General features: G+C 43.5%; 1 protein-coding gene across 1 annotated transcript; it reads right to left on the bottom strand.

Annotated features, from left to right (window-relative positions):
* Positions 1–289: 289 nt before the first annotated feature.
* On the bottom strand, positions 290–24,288 carry LRIG2 (leucine rich repeats and immunoglobulin like domains 2). The gene is made up of 17 exons (XM_008638968.2): positions 19,546–24,288; positions 18,975–19,049; positions 18,344–18,478; positions 17,666–17,809; positions 17,392–17,535; positions 16,497–16,640; positions 16,120–16,263; positions 13,416–13,496; positions 12,514–12,585; positions 12,306–12,374; positions 10,742–10,905; positions 9,146–9,466; positions 7,742–8,023; positions 6,033–6,482; positions 5,412–5,561; positions 4,222–4,500; positions 290–3,316 (listed from the first exon to the last, which is right to left on the bottom strand). Exons 2-17 carry the CDS (start codon positions 19,043–19,045, stop codon positions 3,090–3,092), a joined length of 2,877 nt encoding a protein of 958 aa, XP_008637190.1. The 5' UTR covers positions 19,046–19,049; positions 19,546–24,288; the 3' UTR covers positions 290–3,089.
* Positions 24,289–26,323: the final 2,035 nt, after the last annotated feature.

Here is a 26,323-nt window from a genome sequence, read left to right as displayed (position 1 = left end):
ATCTGCAAGGCTCCTGGCCCAGAGTCAACACCACCATGGAAGAACTGTCCCTCCCCCATTTTCCAAAAAGGGTACAAGTACTTCCTGCAGGAAAACTGAAATGAGAATCACAAAATCAGAGAATGGTTGAGATGGAATCACCCTCTGGAGATCACCTTGTCCAAATCTCAGAGTCCCAGGATCATGTCCAGTTAGCAAAGTTTACTCTATTTTTAACCCCATGAAAATTAAATATCATAGGACAAAATATAATTATTCAATTTGCAAACTAACAGAGTTACACTGAATGCTCAATGTGTACAGCATTTTATTGATTTGACGTATGTTACAATAGACAAACATATATTACATACGCTATACAAAATATACATTCTGATGTGAAAAAAATATAAATAGACACTAGGAAATAGCAAGAGGGAAGAGAAGCAGCTTTGCTCTTGCTGCCTTCTGAACCCTCAGTTCCTGTACCGGTAGTGCTTTGGCATTGACTGAGGAAATGGCTTGTTTTTACGGAAAAAAGAAAGGCCACTCTGTCCCCTCTGCAAAGGGGAAAGACAACACACATGATTTTTTTTCCTCCAAGTCTACCAAAGAAGTTTTTCCACAGTGCAGCAAATTGTCATCTACTTACAAGCATCAGCTATTTACAACCAGCTTATGGACTTTAAATGCTTATGGAAGGATGTAAATGTCTTAATTCAGGATGGCAACTTTTATAGGCCACTCTCTCACAGAAATTGGAGCAGCTTTAGCAGTACTCTCTGACAGCCAGCACAGTCCTGGTGCAGACAGCAGTGATTTTAAAGCCCTGGTCCGGGCCAAGCAGGTCTCACTGACTTAACGGGAATTCCCTTGTTCCAGGGAGTTGTACCCCAAGTACTCCCAGGGTCTGGACACTGCCAGCTGCACTATGACAGATCTGTGTGAGCTCAGCTCCTCCAAAGAGAAAGGGGAACGAAAGAAAAAGAAACAAGCATTTGCCAGCAGCAGGGATGCTGTTCTCTCACTCCTGGGAATTGCACATGCCAGCAGCACCCTGTCCCAGTAGCCTGAGTGACCAGCTGAGAGAGCAATCCAAAAGGATAAGGCTTTGCTGCTGTCATAGTTTCATGACATGACCTTTCTCATCTGGATTTAAACTGACAGTGCTGGGTCCCTGCAGCAGGGATCACTTCGGATCCAGAATAAGCACTGTGCCTTAAATGCTGTCTGGGAAGGAAAAGCCTGAAGGAAATAAAACCAGAAAGAAGTTAACTTAAGATTCTTTTTTTTTTTTTTTAATTGTATTAAAGCATTTCACCTGTCAGAATCCAAAAATTTACACACCTGTGTTTCTCTCTGTTTTACCCAAAGGTAAAGGTCAATTGGATCCCCTTCTCACTAAAGCTGCTGGCTACCAAAGCAGCCACACTGGCTTTGAGAGCATGGGAAGAGCCCTTGAAAATACTTGCTCATTTGCAAAGAATTGACTATTATTCCTGTCCAAAGAGCTGTGGGAAAAGCATCATTATGCCCAGTGTTTCCCCACTCATTTACTCAAATACTTCACCGGAGTTTCTAAATTCAGCTGTGATTCTGCACAACTACACCTGTCACTTGAGTCACAAACCCTCCAGTCCAGGAATGGATCAATGGGAATTCTCACATACCTACAACAGAGCTGGGCCAAAAAGGGGTCTCAGTTGTTACAAAAATACCACACAGATGGTTTTATTTGGGTACAAATCCTACAGCTCCAAAGCAGGCAGCAGTGACCACGAAGGAAGCACCTCACTCTGAGGGCATGACCACAGAGCACAATGTACCTGCTGAAAACCCATCCCTGAGGAGTCTTTTAACACCTTCTACAAAAAGGGGCATTTTCCCAAAAGAAAGAATTTTTCAGGGAGTCTTCATAATGTCATTGTTCTTCCTCATTTTGTCAGGCACATCTCACTGGAACTTCCTCTGTCTCAGCAAGATTTTTCAGTAGTGAGGGGTTCCCTGCGTTGCCTAATTTCCCACCTGTCAAATATTTAAACATTTTGGCCACACTAAGATTTAAGGGAACTATTAGTTCAACAATTTAGCCTGACATTTTACACCAGAAAAGGAGCAATGTTTTAAACTCCACATGACTTTGGCTATGCAGAAGAAATAAGTATTTTTCAAGTGCTCTCCCAATTTACCTCATGCTTTTCATCACAACATTCTTTTTAAAAGTTCACTTAACTGTCAGCTAGGAAAAATATGGAAACCCTCTCAACATACACAATATTAAGGGGTTTTTTAAAGAGAAAAGCTTAGATAAACCTTGAAATTCTGCTAATGTCATGAAATGGATCAGCTTGCAGCCAGGCACACAGTTGTAGGCAACAATGAAATTCATCAGTATCAGTTCTACCACTTATCTATAAGTAAATGCACTTCTTTTCAAAACAAAGACAGCTCTATTCCCTCACAAACAAGCTTTCGGTCCCCCCAAGCTCCCCATATGGCTTAATACACAGCTGTCAAGACTAACAGTATGATTCATACTTTGGCATAATAAAAAATAATTTACATTGCAGCCAACACGTTTATATGCTTAGGGTATACAAAATATTTATAAATGTGAGTTTATTTACAACTAGAGTCCATTATTCATAGAAGAAAACAAGCCCCAAACTTACACTGGTAACAGACACCTGCCAACAGTCTAAGGAAGAAAAAGCTGACCAAGAGTTTTATGCTTACAGTTCCTGGGGAATTCCATGAGGACGCCCTGATGGTTTGTTCCCAAGCAGACAAAGCACTGTGAAATAGCTACACACGTTCTTGAGAGCTTTCCAAAGCATGCACCACCACAAAGGCTGCTTCCAGCATCACACAATCCACGTTTTAATGCTATTTTTGTAGATGGCACTAATTATCCACGTGTTCTCTGGTGCACATTCCCATTTTCCAATGAAGAAATGGCAGAAGAAAGGGCATGTGTCACCTCCTCCAAGAGAGTCTGACTGTTCAGTAACTGCAGACACATACACGAGCATCTTTGGCCTTAGGGTTAGTCCTGAGGTAGTAAATACAGTCAGTCAATCTGGATTTGCTTTCAAGGCTCTGTGAGTGTTTTATGTGGTTTCACTGTGGTCATGAATGTTCCGTGTCCTGTTAAAATCAAAATTCTGCTCCCGTAGCCTGTGGCACGGTCTGGGCGATGCCTGGTCCCGGTCACTGTTGGTGACACCGTCGCTCCGGAGCCGCTGCGGGGCCTCATGGGCCAATGGATGGTGCAGGAACTGCGGGTGAGAGCAAGCCAGGTCTTTGCTGCCTCCCCACAGAGGAACCTGGAAGGGCTCTGAGGGATAAAAATTAGAAGATGAACGGGAGAAAGTTGATAGAATCAAGGAATATCCTAACTTGGAAGGGACCCTCAAGGATCATCGAGTACAACTCCCAGCCCTGCACAGACACCTCAACAAATTCCACCCTGTGCCTGAGAGCGTTGTCCAAACACCTTTCAAGCTCTGGCAGCCTTGGGGTCATAACCTTCCCCTGAGGAGCCTGTTCAGTGTCCGACCACCCTCTGGAGGAAGAACCTTTTCCTGATACCCAATCCAAACTTCCCCTGACACAGCTCCAGCTGTTCCCTTGGGTACTGTCACTGCTCACAGAGAGCAGAGATCAGTCACACTCGGATTTTAAATAGATTTGAGCTCTGTGACTCAGCAGTAACAATTGTTCCAAGATGATTTTCTCTGTTTTTGAGAGTATATTTTACTGGATGCTCTCCATTTCCAGCAATCTCTTACAGTAACCAGAAACACACAGAGCTTCAGAGTGAATTTTTAAAAAGGTGATCTGGAAGAAAGTCAACTGAAAAATAACCAATTTAGGGAGTTCTTTGAACTTCAGGCCAGCTCAAACAGAAAGGCTATTTGAATTTCTTATGTAAAGCTCCAACTTTCGGTTAACACATGCCCTTGCAGTATAAGCAAAGGCTCACATTCTACAAACTTAAACCTGCAAATTAAGAAATTCCATCTTTTTAACATCACCCTCTTCAATCTCAGGTACTGGATGAAAGCTGTTGTTTGCTGATGCAACATGGGTATTTGGAGAACAAGTGGTTAATAAACGCGAGTTACTCCACAAACTACTGGCACTTGAAGGATTAGCTGTGTGTCAATAGTGAAGGGCAGCACAACGAAAGTCAAACTTATCAGGGAATACAAAGCAACAAAAGGAAAAGTGGACACTCACCAATAATCTGCTGGGAGATTTTCTTATCACTTTTTTTGTCATGGCTGGTAAGGAAGACAGGCATGTCTCTGTCTGCTAAGAGATTATCCAGAGCACTGCTTTCCTTCTGGGTGCGTGCTGTGTATGTTTCCTTGGGCATCTGCACCATGAGATTCGGGAGTGTCTGATCCAGGGGGTCCTCCTCAGTGATGAGGGCATAGGGACAGTACTCTCGGGTCCGGGAGTAGATGTTGGCATTGTCATAACAATCTGAGCAGATCACTAATGGTGCTGCAACACCTGATGAACACAACAGAAAAATAAAATACTCTCAAAAAGGATGAGGATGCCAGATTTCCATAGGCTTTATGTCCTGGTATGATCATTTATTACAGCAGCACAAATTGAAGGGTCTTTTTACAGTTAAGGGAGTAACAGAGTACTCGGCTTGAGAGGTCACATGAGAAACCCCCCAGACTCCCCCCACCCAAATTCTCCACAGCAGTGCCTTTCTGAAGCTGACCAGGGGAACCATGGACATGTTCCCCTATTTCATGGGCAAAAGAGCTCTATGCAGGTCCAGCCAGCTTGGGCACCAGGCTGAAACAGCCTTGGGATTAAACCGGGATACCTGCCCACATCCATCTTGGACTTGACTTGTCCCTGCATGCTCACACACATCAGAGCTGATGATAAACTGGTCACTGAGATGAGCTGTTTCTCTACTCCTTCCTGAGACGAGCTGCTTCTCAATCCCTTCCTGAGACAGACTCTAATGCAGTGGGACTGGACTGGAGGGGTCATGGATAGGTGTGAAAAACTTACACTGAGGATCAATTTTCAAGCCAGGCTATATAATGAGTGATGAGTCCTCAGCATTTTGATGGCAAAGAAAGCATCTCTGTAAGCTCAGTGACACGAGAAACCAGAAAATTGTCCAAACAAGGTAGGGAAATAGTGCAGACCCCTTAGTTATGCTTGTAACAAGCCAGCTAGGTGTCTGGCAGAAGCAGGACTTTTATACCAAGGACAGGAGGCACAGCTAGTCATCTTCCAAGCAAAATCTATTTCCACCTCTTCTGCCTGGGCTCTTGAGATACCAAAGGAAAGAAACAGGATAAAGATCTATCTTGACACTTTAGCTGTGAGGATGAGACTGTGCATTGGCATCCTGCTGAGGCACTGGTAACACACCTGAGGGCTTTGCTTACCATCTGTGCCTTTGTGCACGTAGCTGCCAGCTGGAGGCATCAGCTGCTGATGGCTCCCTGCCTCCAAGTTACTGTAGCCTTCCTGGGGATCAGACAGTGTCCCTTGGGAGGACAGGTAGCTGGGAATGTCAGCAGGTAGGTTCATCTCCTCTGCAAGGCAGAATTAACATTGGCAACATTAAACAGTGTGAAGATTTCAAGGTATTACCAGCACTATTCCCCACATTAACAAGAACATCCAGAATTTCAATTCACATGTAGGTATCTTTTTTCTACCTCAGTAATTACGAATCTGGCTGGCCAGTTCAAAGTTGACAGGGCCAGAAAGAAAATTTACAGCTATTATTCCAGACCCTGAAAATATTTCTAAGTTTATTCAAATATTTACTTCTGAACTTTACTGTTTTCCCTCAATGTAGGGCAAATCTAGTGTATAAGGAATAGAATCAGCACACTTCTGGCATTTAAAAGAACCTCTGCAATGGAGGAATTTGAGCAAATCCCTGAAGGGATTTTGGAAGGAAATCTTCAGTTCTTTTGTATCGATTTGTAATGAAATCCAGAAATTTCAAGTGTTTTGAAATAAAAACAGGACCAGAGACTGTTGATTTTACACTTAACCTGTGTTAGTGATGCTGTAATCTTCATTCCTCCTCCTCATGTGGTAGATGACAATAACCCACACCAAGGACGTTCCCACCACACAACACACAACAACGATAATCACGATCCCTACTGTTGTCCAGCCGTCCTCCTCATGGACAATGGCACTCTGGGAAGAATCACAGTTGGGGGAAGCCAGGACATTTAGGTAAATATGGCCACGCTCAGTGCCCAGCGTGTTGGACATGATGCAAGTGTACTTCCCAGCATCCTCCAGTCCTGCATCCACTATGATGAGGAGCTGATTTGCTGCAGCGAAGAAATGCCGCTCGGTGACTGTCAAGGGACCATCATCCTTGGTCCAGTTGAGGCGAGGGGCAGGACTGCCACCAGCTATGCACTGCAGGACAGCAGTTTCACCTCGGGTCACTGTCCTGTCCTCCAGGGGCCTCATGAAGGAAGGAGTTTCTGAGACAAAAAGTGAAATTGTAAGATAACTTCAAAGAATCATGGAATCCTATAATCATTTGGGTTGGAAGGGACCTTTAAGATCATCCTGTCCCATCCCCTGCCATAGACGGGGACACCTTCCACTAGACCAGGTTGCTCCAAGCCCCATCCAAGTGCCTCGAGCACTTCCAGGGATGGGGCAGGCACAGTTGCTTTGGGAAATCTGTGCCAGTCCAATTCTAAATTTGGCCATAATGTTAAAAAATGTCTTCAAAAAATGCTGCACTCTGGAAGGAACTGACCTTCCATTATTACTCAGCACAGTTCACAGGATGGGTCAGCTTGCAAGGGACCATAGTGGGTCATCTGGTCCCACCTCCCTGCTCAAGCAGGGTCATCCCAGGGCACATGGGACAGGATTGCATCCAGACAGTTCTGGAACATCTCCAGTGAGGGAGACCCCACACCCTCCTCTCTGGGCAGTCTGCTCCCACATGGTAAGGAAGTTCTTCCTCACATTCATGCAGAACTTGCTGTGCATCAGTTTCTGCCCATGGCTTCTTGTCCCATTGCTGAGCATCACCAAGCACAGCCAGGTCCATCCTCTGACCCCTCCCTGCAGGCACGGACAGACATTGATAAGGGCCCCTCTCAGCCGTCTTTTCTCGAGGATGAACAGCCCCAGTTCCCTCAGCCTTTCATAGAATCATGAAGTCATTTAGGTTGGAAAAGGCCTCTAAGATTATCAAGTCCAACCATTCACCATTTCCTTGTAAGAGTGATGCTCCAGTTCCTTCATGATCTCCATAGCCTCTGCTGGACTTGCTCCAGGAACTCTGGGCCCTCTTGTCCTGAGGAGCCCAGAACAGGACACAGCACTCCAGATGTGCCTCACTAGGGCTGAGCAGAGGGGCAGGATCACCTCCCTGACCTGCTGGCAATGCTCTTCCTCGTGCATCCCAAGATCCCACTGGTCTTCTTGGTGGCAAGTTTGTTACCTGTGACAAAATTTGCTCTAAGGCAACACAAATTCCTTGCCTAATCTACACTGCTGGACTGAGATATGCCCCTCAGCTCCCTGCAAAGATCACACTAACTCCAACGGGCAGCTCTGCAACTCAGCTTCTAAAGCTTCACTGTGTAAACATCACACCAAGTGCTGCTCTTTGCATTTTAACTTCATTCTCCGCAATTTCAACTTGTTACTTACAGCTAAGCTACACTTCCACTGCAGATGTGCAGGGATCCATCTGCCAGCAAAGGCCAGTCACACTTACCCAGCACAGTCAGGGTAGCATTGGCCGAGAGTCCCCCTGCAATGTTCTGGGCCATGCAGCTGTAGATCCCCATGTCTTCCATCTTCACATTTGCAATGAAGAACACATCGTCCTCAGGCATGACATGCATCCTCCTCTCTCTTGCAGCAGGGAAGTCTGTGCCACCATCTTTCTGCCAGGAGATCTGTGGAGGGGGGTGGCCCTCAGCAGCACACTCCAGCCGGGCCATTGCCCCGGTGCGGATAGTGAGGTCCATGGGGGTTTTCAGGAAAGATGGGAGCTCTGGATGAAAGGGGGACATAGATTCAGCATTTTCAGTATCAGGTAAAATGCTGCAAAAGCTCCACAGCAGAGAGAAAATTTGAAAACATATCTGAAACACTCCGTAAGAGAGGGGGGCAGATTCTTCTGAAGAACTGCGTAATTTTTCAGTGATTATTTCTAAGAGCCTTTCTTCCAAAATTTAAATACAGTATGTACAGTGTTCATAGAATCACGGAATGCTTTGGGTTGGAAGGGACACTAAAGACAATACATGCCCATGGGCAGGGACACCTTCCACTATCCCAGGTTGCTCCAAGCCCCGTCCAACCTGGCACGGAACACTTCCAGGGATGGGGCAGCCACAGCTTCTCTGGGCACCCTGTGCCAGGGCCTCGCCACCCTCACAGGGAGAAATTTCTTCCTAATATCCAATATGAACCTACTCTATTTCAGTTTAAAGCCATTAAGTTCCTCTAAAATGATGTGAAGAAGATGATTTCTCGCAGGAAGAATAGAGGGAAAAGTTTTTGCCATGTTTTTCTTTCTTGCAAACAGGGAAGGTAAGCTTCCACCTCATCACCTCTGCTCTGAGGTACTGTGGGGATGAGTGGTCTGCTGACTGATATGAATATTGTCTTTGTACCTCCCCTTCCCTCAAAATAAATGGAACAATGATGGCTAAAGATAAAAAAAGGACTTCGCTTTTGACTTCTCAGAGTTTTTGCCACTTATTTTCAGATGAGTCTTCCCCAGTTTTACAAACATGTGGGAAAGGTGCTGAGTTCTGAGGAGACAGTAGAGGGAGCTTTTAGTTTAAAGAATTCCACCTCCAATTAACTAGATGAACAACTAATTGTATTCTACTAAAGCATGGGAGATAACTGCCACTTTGAAACCACTTTCAAAAAGTGAATAGAGGCTTTTCATCCACAAAAAAAACCCAAAAACAAAAAAGCCCAAACAAAAACAAAGAAGAAGAAAAATCACTTCTTTCCAGCTTTATAATGTGTGTGATACTTCTAAATCCCATTGAGATCTGCAAGACTATTTTGGCCCAGCTTTAGTGAAAAACAAACTTGTAGCTACTTAAATGAAGTTTTATGTTCAGAGTGCTTCTCCTTTTTTACCATTGTCACTTACCATTGACAGTCAGCTTGGCTTTGTTGGAATAATTGGAGCCAAAGTAATTGGTGACAATGCACTGGTATTTCCCTTCATCAGTGAAATTCACATTGAAGAGGTGCAGGACAGTGGTGTATTCCAGCACCTCCCCACTTTGCTGCTGGTACCTGACAAAATTCTCAACCTCTGCATCATAGAGGACCTCGCTGTCTTTGCGCCAGGCTGTGGCCATGGGTGAATCACTGCTGCTCACAGCAGTGCACATCAGGGTCACGTTTGTGCCTCGCAGGGCTACTGTGGTCTCTGGGTGGACTCTGATCTGCGGTTTGGGGAAATTATCTGAAAAGAAAAGCACCAAGATTAGCTACTTTTTGTCTTAAAGTTGAACTAATATTGCAAGAAAACTCACTCAAAACACAATGTAAGCAAAACCAAAACTTTGGGAACAGATGTCCTGCTTGAGGTGCACAAGTTCAGTTGTTTTGAGCTGGAAATCAAGCTGTGAAAGAGGCAGAAGAATCAGCATTGAAAACAATCAGTGTGGAAGTGCAGTGCTGAGCAGCCCTGCCTTTTGTCCAACTGTCTGAAACTTGCTATATTTAGATCACACTCAAAAGTCCTGCTCAGCTGAAGAGCCAGGCCATTTTATGAAGGACTGAAACTTACTTTCAGATATTTTAAATATCCTGAAGAGCCTTCAAGTTCTACAAGTACAAAGCATAAAGAGCTGGCAGTTCACCATCTCATCCCACTCAATGAAAGTGACTTCCATATCCATTACTTCAGCAAAGACACTGTCAAAGACACACACAGAGCTCTGTCACACGCCACCATGGTGGGACTGGAGCGGAGAAGTGGGTGCTTGCACCTACATGATTATTATTGTAGCCTTTGCCACCAAAGCAATGAAAGAATTGCATATAAACAAATAACTGTTATAAGACTGCTCACCAGGAAAAGGGAACATCAGACTAATTCCAGGCCTGCCACAGACTTCACCCAGGCTCTGGGCAGAGTTTGAGACCACCATAAACATCACAGATATGGAGCACCAGAAAATGTGCCCGAGCTTGAACTACTCTAATTTTTGCCCAGCAAAGCTGTGGCTGCCCCATCCCTGGAAGAGCTCATGGCCAGGTTGGACAGGGCTTGGAGCAACCTGGTCTCGTGGAAGGTGTCCCTGTCTATGGCAGGGGGTGGAACTGAATGATCTTTAAGGTCCCTTCCAACCCAAACCATTTTATGATTCTACAATATTCTGCTGGTATGGGCAGGAACCAGGAAGGAAGTGTCAAAACAGACCTCGCAAAGCTAAAGGTAGACATAAGCAGGGAGAATGGAAGCATAATCCATTTTTAACAGTAAGCTAAATATAAAAACCAATGCGATCTCAACCACACTACTCCCTCGGGTTAACTTCAGTGCTCAAGCACCACAAAACAGAGCGAAGAGATGCAGAACTAAACCCCAAACTCAGAGCAGACTCAGTGATGTACATGGGCACACACGGGCACCATGGCCAGGACCAAGTACCTCCCCAGCACTACAGCTTGATTTCAGCTACAAGACTTGTGTTACTGTGTTTTTGTATCAAAAGTCACTAAAAATACAAACCACAGACAAAGTCATCGGGGTCCACACTGAGAAGGCTTTGTCCTGCCAACCACTCAGGGTGAGCACAGGTGACATTTACAGCCTGCAGTAAATGGCTCTCACTGAGCCACTGGGGCAGCCATTTCAACTGGCAATCGCAAAGCAAACTGCTTGTGTTCAACGCTCTGCAGAAACAGGGCAAAACAAAAGGGTGAGTGAAGTTTATTTCACATGTGTACGTGTGATTTCACGTAGCAAAGCAACTTAAAGCATATACATACAGAAACATCAGATTTACAGTACTGTTTTACACATATGGGTAGTTATTACAAAATCTTAGCTATTTATGCTAGAATCGGTCCCTCTATGTCAGCATTAAAATCTTACATTTCATTTTAATCCTGGAGAATATAAACGTAGAGTTTCAACTTCTAAAAAAACCATCCCAAAACCACTAAGCCTGTCTTTACAATTATCTCATCCCTCTTTAAAGCAATTAAAAGGAACATAACACTGCAGACCAGCTCCATGTTCCAAACTAAACACACCTGCCATTACGAAATGAGCAGAGGCCTCAATTCTCATTTTAATGCCAGCTGATAAATATTTAAGGCCAAAAGTGATTTGTTTCATACAGGTATCAACTGCAGCTCATTTTCTCTGCTCCACAGAAAAACTACCAACAGGAAACAATGATGGGTCTCTTCTTTCCTACCACCTGCTTTCAAAGTCTCCTAAGTATTATGTATGTGTATGACTGACTTGAGACACTCCAGCATTTAACAGGAACTGATCTGTTCTAAGAGGACTCCAGTAATGGGAGAAGAGAGGTCCCAAACAAGCCAGGATTCCATCCTGCTTTTTGCCTGTACATATCAATGACTCATCACTTTTAAAACACATCAGAGAAGGCAACAGATGTCTTTAACATCTGAAATTGTCTCCTCACACTGGCAGATCTCGCAGACTAAGTTCATCTGGCCAAGGTTAATTAATGGAATAGCAGTTTTAGACCGGATTACACAACAGTCAGAGACTTTATCTCACAGAAAGGACTGCATTACAATAGAATTAGTCTTGGGTGTGAAGGTCATTTCACATTTTACTACTTCAGATGTCTGAAGACCACAAGAGACCCTATCGGCTTAAACATCTACTGAGCACATAAAAACTCTTGTCTAGCTGTGAATTTTAAAACCTTTCCCTAGCCCGCAAAAACAGGAAGAAAAAACACAGGGTTTGCTAATCCCCCTGAGAGATTCCTGATGAATTCTTTTGTTCACTGCCTACATGCAGTGCTGAGCTTGCTGCAAAATCATAGGATAGGAAAAGCTTAATTGTATGGCAAGAAAAAAATTAACTCCTACTAATTGCAACTAAGGAAATGCAGGTGAAGATTTTATCAAACCTTAAATCTAAATGTACTGCCACCAACTTTGAGTTGATAATTTATCAGCATTGCTGCAAATATTTCATAATGAAAGCAGACACACTTCAGACAACTTCAACCAACCCTACAATGGCTGAAGGATTCTTTCCAAGGTAGGGCTTGTAAAGAATCTCTAAATAATTCTCATGAACTTACAGCTCCTTCAGCTGAGCCTGAGCAAAGGCATTTTCTTGGATGGACATTATTGCATTGTTGCTTAAATCTCTGTAAGTTAAGCAAAGAGCACAATAACGAGTCAGTGTGATTTCATATGCTGCCTTCAGTTAAATTCTTGAAAATATGACAGAGAACACAAGACTGAAGTTGGCAAATAATTAGGAGTTTTACAAATTAAAATACTTACAGATGTTCAAGTCCTTCAAGACCAGAGAATGCTTTTTTGGTAATTGACTTAATTTGGTTTCCTTGCAAGATTCTGAAAACAAAGGCCCAGAAACCAGTCTGAATGTCAATATGAGTTCACAAACAAGACCCAAAAGAAGTTCCCTATGATGCTTAACTACATTTTTTTTCTAATTCTAGCTGAGATAAAGGATTAAATACTACTTTTCTTAGCTTAAAGGCTCAAATAATTTTCCAGAGAACAGGGTTTCTTTTCTATTTTCAACTTAGAGATTTGGGCTAGAAATGTGTCAGAAGATAACTTAAGTCAGGAGGATGAAACAGCACTAAGTAGAACTTGGGAGTGAAGCAGTAACTTCCTAAGACCAACCTGCTACCACCACACAAGTTCCCGGACTGCACCCTCACACCAGGCCATTTGTTATAAGCAACATTTGTGACTACACAGGATGGAGCTGCCTACAAAGCACGTGGCACTGGATGGAAAGTGCACAGTCTAAGTATTGAAAAGTTTGTTAATGTAATAGTGTTTCAAATTTGCTCAAAAATACTTTGTGTTTTGGGGCTGTTTTTTTGATACGCAGTAACTCTCACCCAAACCAAAGAAGCACAAAAAGTGACAATCATCACACAGAGGGAGTGAGGTATTCAATTATAAATGCAGTCAAATATTTATGCTTAATCTCATCAATTTGGTGCTGTAAGGAAATCCAGTGCTGCATGGATCCGATGCTCCTGAACAAGGAACCCAGGACTATATCAAGAGGTTGTGGCACACAAGTGGCAACACTGTGAGAAAGGCTTTCTGCCTCATGTCATTGATTTACAATTACTTAATATTTTGTACTCTCCCTCTCTGCATGCCTGGGAAGTGCTGTCATTCCCCTAGTTTGTTATACATACAGTTTATCCAGCCTGCTGAGTCCCACAAAAGCTTCATTTGCATCTTCTATGGCCCAGGAGATCTCATTGTTCCGCAAGTCCCTGCAGGAGAAGACATTTCTTAGAAAGAAGCCTTGGAACATCACTGTGACCAGGGCTAGTGGTGAGCTGAGGAAGACAGGCCAGGTATGGGGCTCTAGCACAGCATCACCTGGAAGGTCTCAAATCTTTTAGAAAACTAAGCTTGTCAGGAGATGAATTTCTTACTTCAGAAGTGCAACAGGGAAAACTGTTCATGGTAAGTGCTGCAGCCAGAACCACAAACAAATTCTGCAGCACAACTTCTTGATGTGGCATTTATGGAAAGCCCCGGTCTGACCAGCACTTATCATGTGATGGACTATTTGCCAGGAGCTGGGAGAGGCTCCTGAAGCAAGTTGGTTCATGTAAGGGAATTAACCAATACACCAGCAGCATTAATCTTCATGAGTAACAGGCTTATACCAGCATTAGCATACTAAGGGATTACACCCAGGTTACAGCACAGGCCTGCCAGGCACACCATGGTGGATTTTCAAAATGAAGTTGATATTCTGCTCACAAATCTCGTTATCAGCTAATGGGATTTCTGACTGACCTCAGCACAGCACTTCAACCTCTCATGGAGAAGAGAGGTCCAAAAAGCAAAAGCAACAGAGCAATACAGTTTGGAGAGGATTAAACGCTTTTTAGAGAGAAGATGAAATAAATTAACTTGCATTTTTAGCCTGAATGGCATGGACTGAGGCAAGAGCATCTGTGTTGATACCACCATGAACAAAGAGGAGTGTGTTTAAAGGAAATATTAGTCTGCACTGTGCTCTACCAGATATTCTATGCAACTAGAAGCTAGACAAAGCTTCCAAATGAGTCAACTGACATAAAACTAGCTGCCTACACAGGCAACTGTATATATCACTCATATAAACACTTCTTTCCCTGTGCTAATGAGGGAAAAATGAAGTATCTACTTTCCCGTATGTGAGACTGCAAACTGTGTAGAACACCATCGTGGAAGAGACCGGGATCAACCTCCAGGATACCATCACTGGCAACACACTGTTTTCTTATTTTTCTTACTTTGAAATATAGAAGTCTTGTTAAAACCATACACAGCAGTCACTTCCACAATTTGTATTTATACACTTCCAAGTTTAGGACAAAAATAAAAGAATTTCATATTTCACGCATCACAAGGTCTAAACAAATATGGCCTTGAAACTTGTTCACATCAAATCTTTTCCTGTTCGAAAATTATTCGAGCTAAGGTACCCAACATGGAGATGAACTAATAATGACTAGATGAATAATATGCCAAATTTATTTCCAAGTTGCTAATTCTTGTGATTTAAAATACATTTCTAGAATTATCTCAAGGTCTGCTTCAGAATGTTAGACTGTGAGTGCTGGAGAATATAAATGCCAAACTGCTCACAGTATCGTGAAGTAAATGATGTGGTAATATGTAAAACTTCCAAACTTCAGTGCTATTTTTAGATACATCTGCAATCCTAACTTGCACTTAGTGTACAGTTTTACAGTTTATTCTCCTACACTGCAGAGTGGCAGGAGCTGAACATACAGAAATATTTACACCACAGCCGTAGCGCCAAACAACCAGCACACAACCAACAACGGAACTAAAACCACACGGGATCTCTTGTTTTTTGAAGTATTTTTACACTCCACTACTCAGACCACTCAGCAAAACGAGTGAGCAGTCCAAAAGAAAAGCCCCTCATTGTGTGAGAGAGGAATTGGCTCCTCATGCCTGGCTGGGCACTAATGCTTGGAGCCTTGTTAATCCCCACTCCACATCCTCCATCCTGCCCATTCCAGCCCCAAAGCAAAGGGCCAGGCCCTCGCTGTTGACACCCCTGAGAGCCCAGGAAAACCTACTAATTAATCTGCTCTTGTTCTTCTTCATGGTACTCTAAGTCTAAGAAATCAGGTTTAATTATTTCATTAAAAGGTTGCATTAAGGTTAACAGAATATGACTGCTTACATAAATCTCTCTGGTGAGTTTGCTTATTTAAGCATTTATTTAATGAGGTGACAGAGGGGTTACAAACTTTCACTCCCTTCTCAAGTACTGTTGTTTAGTGTAATTACAACTGTTCACATCTACTTGGGACAGGACTGGGTCTTTTCAGAAATATCCAAGATCTGCCACGAAAGGTCCTGGCAAGTGCAAAGCTGGGCCTTCAACAGCAAGGAGCAACTCGACATCCCCTGTTATGTTTGTGAGGTCAGCACATGAGCAGGATGGGCTAAACCACACCTTCTACAACACAAAACAGTTCAGTCCTTGGTTTCTGAGGTTCCAAACCTAAGGAAACCCTATGGAATAAAGAGCTTCAAGCTATTTGCTCTACAAGTGGCATTTACACAAGGCATCCACATCTCTCAGAACCGGCAGGACACACATCTGAGCACTCAAGGTCACCAAGTCGCTGTTTCTTACCACCACTAAAATTGAGTGGTTGGTTTGTTTTAGCTGGGCTGGAATTCTGTCATCTTATCAAGCCAAAAGATTATCAGCCCTACCACACCTGCAGGCAGAACAGCACCAACAATGATCTCAGACTTCCACAGTGCAATATCCATTGCCTCTACTTCCAAAAGCTCCACTCAATCTGAAATTGCATTAAAATGAAATGTCCATTTGAAGTTTTCTGTACTTACAAGGTTTGAAGATTTGTCAGACCTCTAAAGACACCATCGGCAATGTGACTGATGCGATTGTCACCCAGGTTTAGCTTCTCCAATAAGCCAAGTCCCACGAAGGCAGATTCCTTGAGGCGAGTGAGCTGATTGTACGACAAGTCTCTGGAAACATTCAACATACACTTTAAAGGTAAGCAGGAGGATTGTTTATTAAGATACTATCTGACTCGATTAACTATTGTGTTTCAATTTCTCTAACAGAATACTTGTAAGTAAAACACAGCATTACCATGGGCCTTGCAAGGAAATGGAGTACTTCCTTCGGTAATTCATTCTTGCCAATCAGTAATTGCAACATTCCAACATTCCCCAATGAATACCAGCCCAGGACTTACAGCTCAGCAAGTCTTTGGCAGAATTCCCATGCATCTGGGCTGATCCTGGTGATGGCATTCTGGCTAACATAGAGTTGTTGCAATGTCCGCAGCCCATACAGCCAGCCCTTGTTTACTTCTGTTAAGTTATTATGTTCCAGTTCTCTAATGAATTAGAAGGAAAAAACATTTGCCAAAGAGATAATCAGTGAAACACCTATTTACAAAATTTCACCCTGTGGATCTCAAAATTATTTACTAAGTTTAAGCCTTAGACAACACACAATGCATGATTGTTTCAACCCCATTGAAATAAAAAGAGTGAACTAAAGTATACGAAGAACTGAGTAACTCAACACCAGCTGCAGGGAGAAACAAAACTATAATTTCTATTCTCAAAACCAACTTTTTAAAAAAGAAGCTTTTTGCTAAAATTGCATCACACATCCTTGTGTTCACGCTGTCAAAGTCACGGAGGAAAGAACAACCCCACGTTATGGGGACTGCAAATGAAAACCAGCAAAAAGCAACTACAGAGGCAAACGTTCTTGATCACCATGTGGGAAGAAGCTGGAAAGAGGACCAATATAATGGAATCACAAGACTGGTTTGTGTTGGAAGGGACCTCAAAGATCGTCCAGTTCCAACTCCCTGCCATGGGCAGGGACACCTTCCACTAAACCAGGCTGTTCCAAGCCCTATTCAGCTTGGCCTTGAACACTTCCAGGAATGGGGAAGGGTATCTTTCCACTTCTGAAGTAACCAGACATGACATAAAAATAATGGGAAAATGCTCTTTTCCTATGATTTCACCAATATCTCAGCACAGCCTTGAGGTAAGGGAAGCCATACAGGACACCACTCTCCAGAGCCATTTTCTTTTTGCTAAAAAAATTCCACAACCAGGCATACTCACAATTCCTCTATATTACCCAGGCCAAAGAATGCTCCATCCATTAGTCTGCTAATCCCATTGCGCTGCATTTTCAAGGATTTTAAGGATTCCAGTCCTTGGAATGTAAGACTTTCCACTATTTTAATCCGGTTCCTTTTCAGTTCCCTTTTATAAAGATGACATTCAAATATTAAGACACCTTGCAACAAGCACCACTGTGTGAAGGTCAAGAACATGCTGAGATTAACAGCTCAGCTGTAAATGTTGTTTTGATGTTTTCAAGACTGTTACTTACAGAAACTGCACGTGAGGCAACCTGAAGATCTTTGGTGGAATCATACTAATCCTATTTCTGTTCAGTTTTATCACCATTAGTGAGCTAGATAAGTTATCAAGGCAGCCTGCTTCTAGAGTAGTTATTCTGTTGTTACTCAGATTCCTAAGAAAGGAAGAAAGGAAGAGGGGAAGAGGCCTTTCAGAACATAGAGAATTTGATGAACACAATAGCACAAGCACCTCAGAGCAACCACTGATTAATAGAATCCAAGACCCTTGTGAAGTCACGTGAGAAATGTGAATTCTGGGATACCAAGCTAAATCCTTTTTCCCAAAGGAATCAGAGGGAGGAGTTGATTTTTACTGCACATCCATGTTTCAGTTAGATGTGGTTAACACAATGTCCACAGTGATCTACTCAAACAGGGCAGAAATTATTCCCTGTCCCTGATGGCTTATGCACCTGCACTCTGACAACAGCAGTTGCTGTTTTCCATGTTATTTGGGAAAATGCAATACAGATTGGTATGAAAACTATTTCATTTCAAGGACATCTGTAGCTCCATTAAGTACTGCTACCAGCTCAAAGCTGTGTAAGAATGCTGACTTTAAGACACTAACTTAAGAGAAAATGAGGTCTCCAACATTATCATTGTAGAGCCAGGAATCCCAGAGATGGTACATCACTCATACTTACAGGTACTTCAATTGCATTCGTGGAAAGGAAGAGGCTTTAATTTCTGAGATAAGATTAGAACTAAGATCTAGATTTTCCAATGAAAGGTAGACCTGGAGTTGCTCAGCATTTATTTCTGGAATGGTATTGTGCACCCTGAAAAAGATCAGCAATAAATATGATTATCACAACGTCTCATCCTTCCAGTTGCACAGCTGAAACAGCAACAGGATTCTGTATACCAACAGTACTAGTGAGTCTCCTGAATGGGACGTACACCACATGCTTCCAAATGTGTTAATTCCTAAAGCAAAACCGCAAATCCGAGAGTTATTTGCCACCTTGAGATACAAACAGATTCAAATTCTGAGGCGTATAGATGAGCTGGTCCTTGTGGGAAGTGTCATTCCTGGACTGAATCTCTCCCCTTCAAAGCTGCCTGCCTTGGTTGACTGGATTTTATTGGTAAACTAGGGTGACCTGATTGTTTAACTGATTTGTATTTCTTTAAAGAGTGCTTACATATTCCCTGACACACTTTACATGACCAGTAGTTCAAGAAAAAAGATGTTTTCCTACAATTTGATAGCAGAACTCTAACATGGTTCTCCCATGTGTTAAACAAGAAAAAGGCAGATGAGCTATTACTTACAATGAGAGGAGAGTTATATTGGAAGTTGTTTCTCCAAAATACGGAATTTCACTTAGCTCATTGTAATTCATTTTCCTTAAATAGAGGGCAAAAAAAAAATTACTGACACTTCAAAGAGGAGAAAAACCCTTCTGTACACAGAAGAAATAATTAATATCAATGCATTTGACAATTTTACTGTATTAGTAATACTTAGTAGTTGACAAAAAAGATTCCCCAAGAGCTTAAATACTAATAATTTGAACAATTTGAACAGTGAAACATGCTAGCTTTTCTCATTTTCATGGATACTATTACTTCTCTTTCATTTAAAATCAGCTATAAGCAAAACAAATACACCTTGTTTCTCTTTAAAAATGTTGGTCTTCTGATCTTTCATGAGAAAGATTTCTGCTCCCAACACAACAGTTTTATACCTGAAATGCGCTGCCAACATGGAGCACCCATTTTTAATTAATTTACACTGAATATAGTCTGCAAGTCAGGCCAAGTATCTTGACGTGCAATGAAACATTCTAATTACAATTAGGTAGGATATCTTTAGAATTTATCCTCATAAAAAACAACTTACACTTCTTGGAGAGTATGGACAGACAAATCAATGCTCCAGTTGGATGATAATAAATGATTATGACTTAAATCCCTAGAGAACAGAAAGAAAAGTTATTTAGCTCCTGGAATAATAAAAAAAACAACAACAAAAACAACAAACCCAAAACATGTGTGCTTTACTCAATCTCAAGTTTTAAACTGTATTTATGTATATTATACAATTGCTCCTTCACTAAAGAAAAGAGCTTGTTCTAGTGCTCACTCACAATAAAAGCCTAAACAGTTCAATTTCTCTGTTTGAATCAAAAAACTTTTTGTTAAAGCTTCTTGAAAGGAAGATTGTACCTGACCAGAGAATTTTTCCTTTAACCCAGTGCTTTATTAACAACACTTGTCCACTGCAAGAAGGAAAAACTTTGTAGGGACGTGAGAGTAATTTCTTATAAAATGCCCATTATTGAACTGCTTCCTGTAGCATGATCCCCATTTTCTCAGCTTTCTGAAGACGCTGACTAGCCAAGGCAGGCTTATTCTAAAGGAACAACATACACACAATTCCCAAACAAGCTGGAGGGGAGAGAACCCTGAGGCTGGGAATCTTACAGATAGATGCCTTAGCACCAGTTGGTTTTACTTATAAGAATCAAATGCAGGAGTTGGGACTCTTTCAATGAGCAAGAGTCGTTAAATCCAGCTTTAATGCTCCCACTAGGTGTTGGTGCTATTCCCATTGCTGTAACTTTACACAGTATTTTACTTCTGCCTTGGACTTGATGCATAAATGCAACAGATGGGTCCATTTCTGAGCACAGGCTGCCCCTAGTCCATGACATGAGTCAAAGAAGGAACAAAAACCATCAGGTCTGATGGAAACATGGTCACAGCCACACCAGGACAGGCAGACGTCAGTCCAAAAGGTGAAACCAACCCATCTGTGTGACATTTTGCTGGCACAAGTCCAGCACAGAGGTGAATCACCCAAAGCTCACGCCAAGAGCCTGAGTTGTTGTGCCTGAACAGGCCTGACACTGCCACTATGCTTGCAGAATGCGACTGGTGCCCTCACCACAGCTGGAAATCTGTTGGTAAGTGCAGGAATAACTGGACACAGCTTATGTCTGAGCTATGAAGATGGTGAAGGGCCTAAAGGGGCCATACAAGGAGTGGCTGAGGTCACTTGGCTTGTTTAACCTGGAGAAGAAGAGATTGAGGTCAGGACTCACTGGGGTCTGCAGCTTCCTCCCAAGGGGCAGCTCTGATCTCTGCTCTCTCGGAACAGTGACAAGACCCAAGGGAACGGCTGGAGCTGTGTCAGAGGAGGGTTAGGTTGGGTATCAGGAAAAGGTTCTTCCCCCAGAGACTGGTTGGGCACTGAACAGGTCCCCCAGGGGAGTGGTCAGGGCCCCAAGGCTGCTAGAGCTCAAGGAGCATTTGGACAACGTTCTTGGGCATAGGGTGAGATTTTTGGGGTGTCCTGTGCAGGGCTAGGAGTTAGACTCGATGATTCTCATGGGTCTCTTCTAGCTCAGGGTATTCTATGCCAGCTAGTTGTTCCAGCCTGGCAGCAAGGCATCACGTTTCCCTCCCCATTTCCAATTCTGACATCAAGGAAAGAGCTATAACAAGCTATTTTCAGCAAAGCTGTTCCACTCCCTATGAGCTCCTCTGGTAAGGTCCTGTATCACTGATCCTCTTTCATCATTGCTGCAGTAACATGGTACGTATTTATTATGGTTAGTTTTAATATTATCAGGCAGGCAGCAGCTATGCTGACGCAGGAGACAAAATCACACTTTGCAACCAAAACTACCATTTATCTGTTAAAATGAATATTAAAATGTAAATGAGAATAGTTAAAAATATTTCCATTGACGACCAGGTTTGGACAGCCACAGCACCCACACACTCCTCTATTCTTGCAATACCTTTGGGCCTGTGCTTGACTGCAAATACACCGAGGGCCAAACTTGATCGTACAAGAATCATTGAGTCCAACTCCTGGCCCAGCACAGGTCAGCCCCAAAATTCCACCATGTGCCTGAGAGCATTGTCCAAACATTCCTTGAGCTCTGGCAGACTATTTCTCATCTGTAAGACCAAAACCTACTAAGTGACAGCAAGGACTGACAACTGACAGGCTATTTGTTGTTAATTTCCACTCAGGTTCAGCATAAAGATTCCATTCTAGCATTGAATTATTAAAATCCTGGGTGTCACGGCAAGTCAGGCATTTACTAAGGTATTCTTTTAATTACATCAAGATGCAAATTATACGGATAGAGCAGCAAGTGCGTTTGGAAACAAAAAGAAAAGGAACCAAGAGAACAACTGCAGCCAGTTGCAGAACTGTTCTGCAGCTCTGCTTCCTCAGTGCACGTGGTAATTAAGCCAGCCCTAAATGCTAGGAAAAACACAAAAAACAACCAAGTATGAACAAGTGCTCCTCAGCAGGCTTCCCACCTCAGGGGGCTGAATGCTCAAGACACCCTCTCCAGCTGCCCAGATTCCCCTGAACCCAGCTCAGCCCCAACCTCTGGGCATCCACAGGAGCCTGGCATAGTCAGGTGGAGGGACAGATGATTCCAAATCCCAGCAGTAGACTTTCCTGGACTTTTCAAACATGCAAGCACCCAGCCAGTGCTGAACAGTCTAATCTTGGAGCAGTGGGTTTAACCAGAGCGGGAAGTACTCAGCCACGCTGTTTCCAAAGAACCAGTGCACAACACACAGCAGAAGGAGACAGCGGACATGGAAGATAACAACGCACCCCTCAAGGTGTGCAGATACTCCACTGATGAGCGAAACCAGGCCATGGGTTCGGAGCCAGACCACCCTGTGTGTCAAGCACAGCTAGCAGGCACTAACACAGATTTTGGAAGCAAGATTAATATGCAAAGAATACTGAAACTTGACTTTTCTAAGGCTTTCAGGAAGAATATCATAGAATACTTTAGTTGGGTAGGGGACCTACAACAACCTTCTAGTCCACCTGCCTGACCAAAAGTTGAAATTATTCAGGACACTGTCCAAATGCCTCTTAAACACTGACAGCCATGGGGCCTGGGTGATGAGGATGTATTAACATCCAGCTATCCCCTCCAGAAGCCTACTGTCTAATTACTAAGTTAGAAATTAAGATTTTAATTCAGAAAGCACAGGAAAGTATTTTTCTGTTATTACTCAGATTTGGACTACAACACAGTATTCACTACAATAAGTCCTCTTTCAAGAAGTTTGGTATAGTTGATATTTAAACTGGTTCTGACACTATTTATATCTACATTCTGTTACTGATGCTTTTCTTTTTCAAAGAGAGCAGCTGATCACAAAATACAGAATGAAATACACTGGCTGATTTTCTGTGTTTAGAGATCATTCAATCACACAGCTAAGATTCCTGCTATCCTGGAGAACCAGACGCAATTCCCTTGCTCTGGAAAAGCCAAAATCAAAGAACCCCATCCTCTAAGCAGCCTTTGCACTGTAACTGGGAGGCCCAAGCTGTGCAGAACACAGAGCAAACATGCAAAATTTGTATTTGAGAGATTCATCTGGTATTGTATATAACATAATCTAAACATTCATTTTGAGCTTAAGTGATACTCATCTCTTAAGCAAATAAAACAGAACACACATACCAAACTGATCATGGATGATAAAGATTGATCTTAATTCAGCCAAGCTGAGCATACAGTGGCACTGTAGAGGTGTTGATGCAGAATGCAGACAGCCGGTCGAGCTCACCCAAAAAACCTACTGCGAATGGAACTTGCTGAACTCATTAACTGATACCTGAACTACTTTTATTCATCGTCTCTCTGACTACCAGGATATATAAACACACTTACTACTATGGGACTGGAGGTAGCGACCACCAGCATTGTGCTTCCCTCTGCCCCTACACACAGCTACCCTTCACACAGGGCTGGCATTCCTTGCTCTAAAGAAACTAATGTTAAGAGGCAGACATATAAAAAAATATTTCCTAACTCCTTAACTTCACAACCCTTTTCATCACCCACCAGGTTAGCCACAAAACATATATAACTTCAGAGGAAAAATGAAGTTACAGTCACCTGAGTACTTATAAAAACCAAGTTCTGCTCTCCTGGCTTGATGAAAAACAAAATGTGAAAAGTTAGGCAACCTGCACACACACACACACACACATACACACACACACTGGAAGCACCACCTGCAAGTAATTTGAGAGTTAGGAAAAGGACAGATTTTTAGTCCTCAATGACAGTTGAAATGCTATCACAGAACTAATAGAGAAAAGCACATCAGGGACTTGATCATGTGAGAAAAATTAGGCTTTTATTAATTTTAAACAGCTGGTAAACATTAAAGCTCATTTAGACTCAGAACTGCTAGAGTAGTCCTAGAGAAAAAAACCATCACCCATGCTTCATGTGCCAAAATCCTGGAAGTCACAATAGACACAGAATGGATTGAGAGCAGCTCTGGGAAGGACTTGGGGATGTTGGTGGATGAGCAGCTCAACAGCAATGTGCATCTGCAGCCCTGAAACTGCCCCCCCCGGGCCCCAAGTCCTGGCTGATCCCCCAGCGTGAGCAGTGGCAGGGGGGGATTCTTCTCCTCTGCCCCACTCAAATGAGACCCCCACCTGCAGAGCTGCCTCCCACCCTGGGGGAAGCTGACATCAGGAGGACGTGGAGCTGTCAGAGCAAGTCCAGAGGAGGTCACAGAGATGCTCCAAGGGCTGGAGCCCCTCTGCTCTGGAGACAGGATAGGAGAGCTGAGGGTGTTCAGCCTGGAGAAGAGAAGGCTCCAGGGAGACTTTAGAGCCCCTTCCAGTGCCTAAAGGGGCTACAAGAGAGTTGGAGAGGGACTCTGGACAAGGACCTGGAGTGACAGAACGAGGGGGAATGGCTTCCCACTGCCAGAGAACAGGGATAGATGGGATATTGGGAAGGAATTCTTGGCTGTGAGGGTGCTGAGGCCCTGGCACAGGTTGCCCAGAGCAGCTGTGGCTGCCCCATCCCTGGAGGTGTCCAAGGCCAGGTTGGATAGAGTTTGGAGCAACCTGGGATAGTGGAAGGTGTCCCTGCTCATGGCAGGGGGTGGAATGAGATGAGCTTTTAGGTCCCTTCCAGGCCAAACCAGTCTATGATCCCCTTATTATTGTTTACAGCATGTCAGATTGCACAACACAGCACAGTGCCAGCTGTGCTGCTTCCCACTGCACCTTGTGCCAAGCAGCTTTCAATACACCCTCTACCAGCTTGAACAAAGATATAAGTATTTGCTGAAGCTTGAAAACTTGCTCTGCAAACAGCATGGATATCATTTTGCTTATTAGCCTCTTGATGAACTGCCAACTCCCTTTCCCAGACACTGACAACTTCCCTAACAAGTTACAGTATCTTTGTACCTCTCTAAACACCAAAGGTTTCACACACAAGTTGTTGTATTTCTAAGCTGAAACACATGCTTTCTCTTAAACATTTGCAACTGCTGATTGTGCAGAAAAAGGAGAGAACTACAGAACCTCATAAGGAGCAAGAAGGTGACATGTCCAGTTTTGAACGCAGATCAGACTCTTGAGTCCTGCTAAAGGAATTCCTGGAGTTAACTCCAGCGGTCTGTATGTTTATAGTACCTTCCCAACAGGCTTAATTTTCTCTTGGTCTGGAATAATGTCATTTTTATCAACTAGGAAGGTTGATAACTCCAAGAGGAACTAAACTCTGTGCAGAGAAGCACGTTTTCATCTCCCTCATATCCCAGCACCTCTTCCACCCAAATATGCTGTAGCCAAAGGTGACAAAAGCAACAGTGACTGTGACAGCAAAACTCAAGAAAAGACAAAGGCTTGACCTGTGTGAACAGGTTTAGCACATTGTCGTATTGAACACTTGGAAGCAGAGACTAAGGGTGGCTCTGAACTGCTTTGTGGGATTTCTTTAGAAAAACAATGGCAGCAAATGTCACAGGGCGTCCACAATGGTTTAACTGAGGGAAAAGGAGAGTACCACTGAGTTGCACAGCAGTAGTGGGATGCAGACGAAACCAGAAGCAACAGGAAGTACCACAACACGGCTGAGGCTGTTGCTTGAAGGAACACTTCCAAGCACAATCCTAAAAGACAATGTCCCAAAGCCTGACTTGAAACAGCTTTAAGTCCTGGACCGAACGGCATTAATAAGTGACTTACTAACCACAACCTGCCTGTGCTCCACCCTCCTCTCACTTGTTGCCATCACAGAGTAGGGCAAGACAAGCGTGAAACTACGCCCTGGGACCCCGGCATACGGAGCCTTCGGGGCTAGACCCTCCTTCTCTCCACGGCGCCGCTGCAGCTGCTTTGCCCGGCCGCTGCCCCTGAGAGCCAGGCACCACTGCCGAGGCCGCTCTGCCCGCAGCGCTCCGGGCTCCGTGCGAACACCCCGCGGACAAAATCACAGAATTAATTAGGTTGGAAAAAGCCTCCAAGATCATTGAGTCCAACCTATGACCAAACACCACCTTGTCAATCACACCATGGCACCGAGTGCCACGTCCAATCGTTCCTTAAACGCCTCCAGGGATTGGGACTCCACCACCTCCCTAGGCAGCCCCTTCCAATGTCTAATCACCCCTGCTGTGAAGAAATTCCTCCAGATGTCGAACCTTCCCTGGCGCAGCTTAAGACGATGTCTTCCTGTTTTATCGTTTGTTACTTGGGAGCAGAGCCCGACCCCCACCTGGCTGCACCCTCCTGTCAGGGAGTTATATATAGAGAGATCAGGACACCGAGCCCCGAACCCTGCCGCCCGTTCAGCCAGGGCCTC

This window comes from Corvus brachyrhynchos, unplaced genomic scaffold, assembly GCF_000691975.1.
Source record: "Corvus brachyrhynchos isolate BGI_N302 unplaced genomic scaffold, ASM69197v1 scaffold338, whole genome shotgun sequence".
Taxonomy (NCBI): Eukaryota; Metazoa; Chordata; class Aves; order Passeriformes; family Corvidae; genus Corvus; species Corvus brachyrhynchos.
Note: the sequence above shows the minus strand (reverse complement) of the source record. Positions and strands in the feature narration are given on the sequence as shown.